The following is a 5,594-nucleotide window of genomic DNA, read 5'->3' as shown; positions in this document are numbered from 1 at the left end:
ACCCCATCCCCAGGCAGCCTAAGGCAGGGGAGGCTCAGCATGGAATGAAATAAGGGAGGGAGGGACACAAGGAGGTGGGAGGTGGGAGGTGGGAGGGCCCCAGCCCCACCAGCTACACAGACCCCCTCATCACCCTGGACACCACAGGGGCACCTGCAGGCTGGGAGAGCAGGTCCTCCGTGCATGGGCCCGGGAGGCAGACCTGCCCTAAGGGTGATGTGAAGGCTACATGGCCGCACGTGCCAGCCTTCTGCTTTAGCCATCAGCCTCCAGGTTGACTAAGGGTCAGGCCAGGACTGAACCCGTGCTCGACAGGCCCAGGACCTGTGGCTACAGCACCCGGGCGCCCTCATTCAGCCCTGGTCTGCAGAAAGGAGGACAGCGGAGTTTGGGACCCCACCGCACGGCAGTGCTGACCATTTCACCCTCTCGGTCTCCTGGAGGAATAGGGACGGCAAGCCCTCCGGGAACGGGCGAGGGCTTCAGGACAGGCTGGGTTCTGGCTGCTGCTTTCTCAGGTTGGTTAAAATGCTGACCATGGCAGAGGTGGCACAGCTCGGGTTCCCACACCTCACTTTTCACAGCCCCCAAGGGCAGCAATGGACGAGTAGATGCCTCCCAGGACGCCAGGGCCTCCAGTGCTCACCAATGCCCTCAGCGAAGTTGGGGTAGAACTCATCAGTGAAGAGGGGCTCAGGCAGCTCACGGAAGTAGAGCTTCAGCGTGCCTGCGATGGCGTTCACGTCCCTCTCGCTCATCATCACCGACACGTCCTTGTTATCTGGAAAGAGAACGGAAGTGCTGCAGCCTCCTTGAGGATCCCCAGTGCGTCTCCTGCCATGCCTGCCTTGGCTAAAGCACCGTCCCTGCCGCGCTGACCACTGTGCGGGACCCTCCCCTGCTGTGAGCAGCTTATCTTACTCCTCCCAAGAGCTGCATGTGGTTCTGTCTGTGCAGCGTTGATGCAGGGGTGTGTGCATCCCCGGACCTCTCCCCTGCTTGGCCTGACGTGATGGCCAGGAGGAGCACAGTGTGGCAGGACACAGAACCTGCGTGGGAATCGGGGACTCCGCCCTGTATAGCACCACCCCTGCTCCCGTGTCTTCTGATAGCAGGAAGGCTGTGGGAGCGTCTGATGGGTTTCAGTGTTTGACCTGGTGTCTTGTCTTTGGACCCAGTTAGCCACTGGTGCTTACGTCCCCACCAGAGGCCAGGTCCATTCTGGAGCCCCAGAGGGAGCTGAAACTACCCCAGGGCCCACCCAAGGGTGATGGGCATTCTGGAGGTCCCAGTAAGGGTGGATGGTGAGTGCCCCAGAGAAAGGTCTGCAGGCACAAAGTCCTGTTGCTGTGATGATGCTGGGCAAGGACCCTCTGGGGTCTCAGTGCCCTCCCCTGGCATTTGGGGAGGTCCTTCATAGCCTGTGAGGGTTGGTGAGATGGAGGCGGAGATGCTGCTGCCCCGGCCTGAGCTGGGTCCATCAGTGCCCTCTGCCCGCCGCATCCTCACACAGGGCAGTGGACAGAACACACTGAGTCCTGGGCTTCGCAAGTCCTGCCCACCCCCATGGCAGGAAGGCCAAGGCCCCGCAGAAGCCCCTAGCCAACCTTCAAGCAGCATGGGTGGGTAGGTGGTTTAAAAACTGGCTTCTATGGGCTGGGTGTGGTGGCTTACGCCTGTAATCCCAGCACTTTGGGAGGCTGAGGTGGGTGGATCACGAGGTCAGGAGTTGGAGACCAGCCTGACCAACATGGTGAAACCCCGTCTCTACTAAAAATACAACAATTAGCCAGGCTTGCTAGCACCCCTGTATTCCCAGCTATTTGGGAGGCTGAGGCAGGAGAATCACTTGAACCTGGGAGGCGGAGGTTGCAGTGAGGTGAGATTGTGTCATTGCACTCCTGCCCGGGTCACAGAGTGAGACTCCATCATAAAAAAACAAAAACAAAAACAAACAAAATCAAAAAACTGGCTTTTACAGAAGCTCCTTCTACAACTCTTGTCTTGTCTTTCTTAAAAACCATAGAACAGTAAATGAAGAAAAGACACAGAGAAGGCTGTGACATGCCCGGGCCGTGGAGCGCTGTGAGATCTCATCATGGACACTGCCGCCCACACCCCCTCCGCCCTGCCCAGGCCGACACTCACTGACGTCGAAGGCTGCCTTCAGCGCCTGGATGTCGGTGGCCACTCCGGACACGCGGTAGATGCCCACCTCCTCCATGCCGCGGCGCTCAATCTCCTCCACGCACTGGCGCACGACGTAGGGCACCTTGGACCTCTCTCTCCTGCGGGAGGAGGGCGTGTTCTCCGTGTCCTGGCAGCCCCGCTTGGGCTGTGGCACAGGAGACCTGCCCCGTATCTGCACACCTGAAGCTGGGGTGAGGATGGTCAGGAAGGTGCCCAGGTCTGGGGCTGCACCAGAGCCTTGTGCGTGCCTGTCCTCCCTCTGCCAGCTCAGTCCTCATTGCGTGCACTTCCTCAGGACCTTTCTAAGAGGCTGAAGCAGCCAGAACCCCTGCGAGTCACACGTGGTCTTTGGGGGAAGGCCAGGAGGCCTGTCTAATAAAGTCAGCACAGAAAAGGCATCTGGAAGATTCCAGGCCTGGGGTTAGCAGCCTGTGCTCCAAGCTGGGACATCAGACCCAGTGTTGGTCCTGACACCCACGTGCTGTGCGAGAGGAGAATCTCTGACCCCTGACCCCTGCTGCTGGCCTTAAACATCACACGAATGAATGAAGGGTTGCCTCAGCACCAGAGCTCCAAGTACTGCAATGCTAAGTGCTTTCTTCCTGAGTCTTAGCAGTGAACAATTCCAATACCGCCTGCCACACAGGACACTAGAGTACGAATATTTCAAAGTTAGAAGGCAGTGTTGTGCTGAGGCCTTAATTTTTTAAGTTTGGGTTTTCAACTGGATTTAGGAGCACATCAAAGCTGCCTCTCAAGCCACCCTCTTTAGCAGTGCTCATTTGGGGAAACTGCTGATGGAGTCCTCGCTGCTCATGCCCAGAGCTCTCCCAGAGTGCCACCAAGTGGCTGCCATACAGCTGGGGGTAGGAGTGGCGTTTACACACAGAAAGGTGTCCCGGGTGTGACTGATGGAGGCCCCGGCCCACATGACCGGCAAGGTCAGGGGCCCAGCCGGATTCCATCCGGGGGAAGCAAATGAATTCTCGGAGGAATTCATGTACTTTCAGCTGCTCTCAAACCCACAAACAGGCTTCTCCTGGCACTGACTCGTGACAAAGGGGCAGGGGTTATGACCATTCAACAGGAACCCGGGACCATGACAAATTCCAAGCGAGGGCAGAAACCCTGCACTCGGGCAGTTCCTGGAGCCAGCCTACTGCTTCCAAGCAAGGCGGCAAGGACGTTCCTGAGCTGGTGTGGAGTAAACACCGGAGGGAGCTGAGCACACCGACTGCTCCCTGGGCCTGACCTCACCATGCAGCCACCACGCACAGAGAAGGGAGACCCACACACAGAGCTGAAGGGACGGGCGCCCTCAGTGCATGAGCCCAAGCCCCTCCCCACTCACTTGGTGACCACGGCGATCTTGACTCCGAAGACCCCTGTCTGTTTTCGGGATGGCATCCTCTTCAAGCTGAACTCCCGGCTGGTGAACTTGACCGAGAGCTTTACTTCAATCTACAGTGGGGAGAAGGGGCACAGTCCTCTAACCCTCCTGGTCCTCACATCCGAGGTCCCGAGGGCCCCTGGGGATCTTGTCAAATATTTCAAAGCTCAAGGCATGCAGAGGTCTCAGTGTGAGGTGGGGCCACTGCTAGGGGAAGCCTCTAGTCTACTTCAGCAAGGGCCGGGACTGTTAAAGGAGGCGTCAAGGACTGGCTTCCGCAGAGCCGCCTCCTACAATCCCCGTTGCTTGAACCCAGGAGGCGGAGGTTATGGTGAGCTTAGATCACGCTACTTCACTCCAGCCTGGGCTACAGAGAGACTTCATCTCAATAAAAAAAAAAATATATATATATATATATGTGGAAGATAAAGACTCTCTGTTCTTTGCAATGTTTGCTGGACTTGTCTATAAAATCATCTGGGCCTGGTGTTTTTCTTTGGTTTTGTTTTTTGTGAGATTCTTGAGGGGATGGGGTACAGATGATTTTAAAATAAATATTCAGTTTTTTTTTTTCTTCTTCTGTTTTTTTTTTTTTTTTTTTTTTGAGACGGAATTTCGCTCTTGTTACCCACTCCAGAGTGCAATGGCAGGATCTTGGCTCACTGCAATTTCTGTCTCCTGAGTTGGAGCAATTCTCCTGCCTCGACCTCCTGAGTAGCTGGGATTACAGGCATGTGCCACCATGCCTGGCTAATTTTGTATTTTTAGTAGAGACGGGGTTTCTCCGTGTTTGTCAAGCTGGTCTCAAACTCCCGACTTCAGGTGATCCACCCGTCTCCGCCTCCCAAAGTGCTGAGATTACAGGCATGAGCCACCGCGCCCAGCCTCAATTTCTTTAATGGTTCTAGATGTTGACTTTTCTGTTTCTTCCTAGTTCATTTTTATGAAGTTATATTTTTCTTTTGAAACAGTTTCTCTGTTGCCCAGGCTAGATTGCAGTCACTTGATCTCGGCTTTCTGCAACCTCTGCCTCCCAGGTTCAAGTGATTTTCCCTTCTCAGCCTCCTGAGTAGCTGGGATTACAGGCATGGGTCGCCAGGCCTGGCTAATTTTTGTGCTTTGAGTAGAGTTGGCGTTTTACCATGTCGGCCAGGCTGGACTCGAACTCCTGTCCTCGGATGATCCACCTGCCTTGGCCTCCCAAAGATCTGGGATTACAGGCGTGAGCCACCCCACCCAGACTGAAGTTGTATTTTTTTATAAAATGGTCTGTTTTGATATTTTCACAAATAGCTGGCATATAGTTGTTTATGTAATTTCCTTATGATTTTTGTCTTAACATTATTTTTATTTTTTATTTTTTTGAGACTGAGTCTTGCTCTATTGCCCAGGCTGGAGTCCAGTGGCCTGATCTCGGCTCACTACAACCTCTGCCTCCTGAGTTTAGGGGAATCTTGTGCCTCAGCCTCCCGAGCAGCTGGGATTACAGGTGCCTGCCACCTTGCCCAGCTAATTTTTGTAAGTTTGGTAGAGACAGAGTTTCACCATGTTGGCCAGGCTGGTCTCAAGCTCCTGACCTCCAGTGATCCGCCAGTCTCGGCCTCCCAAAGTGCTGGGATCACAGGCGAGAGCCACCACACCCAGCCCATTCATTTCCGAACAGACAATACATTTGTGAAACCCCATCTCTACTAAAAACACCAAATTCACAGGCATGGTGGTGCACCCTTTAATCCCAGGTACTCAGCAGGCCAAGACAGGAGAATCGCTGGAACCCGGGAGGCAGAGGTTACAAGGACCTGAGATCACGCCATTGCACTCCAGCCTGGGCAACAAGAGCAAAACTTTGTCTCGAAAAAACAAAAACGAAAAACCAGAATAGCCAGCAACCCATAACAGCACGCGTTTTATAGATGAGAAACCTGGGATGCAAAGACACAGCTAGTGAATGATGGAATCAGGATTCAAATTCAGGCTGCCTAGTCATGAGGACCATATTCAGAGAATTAAAGGA

At 54.3% G+C, this 5,594-nt stretch overlaps 1 protein-coding gene across 1 annotated transcript; it reads right to left on the bottom strand.

Moving 5' to 3' along the window:
- Positions 1–351: 351 nt before the first annotated feature.
- LOC116547543 (breakpoint cluster region protein-like) lies at positions 352–3,651 on the bottom strand (the record flags this gene model as incomplete). The annotated part of the gene is made up of 3 exons (XM_032273477.1): positions 352–781; positions 2,149–2,288; positions 3,542–3,651. Coding segments are annotated over 3 exons (453 nt in total), but the record flags the coding sequence as incomplete, so codon positions are not given.
- Between the last annotated feature and the right edge of the window lie 1,943 nt (positions 3,652–5,594).

This window comes from Sapajus apella, unplaced genomic scaffold (genome assembly GCF_009761245.1).
Source record: "Sapajus apella isolate SASKATOON/1434 unplaced genomic scaffold, GSC_monkey_1.0 scaffold3531, whole genome shotgun sequence".
Lineage (NCBI taxonomy): Eukaryota > Metazoa > Chordata > Mammalia > Primates > Cebidae > Sapajus > Sapajus apella.
The sequence above is the reverse complement of the archived record's forward strand: the minus strand, read 5'-3'. Positions and strand labels throughout refer to the sequence as shown.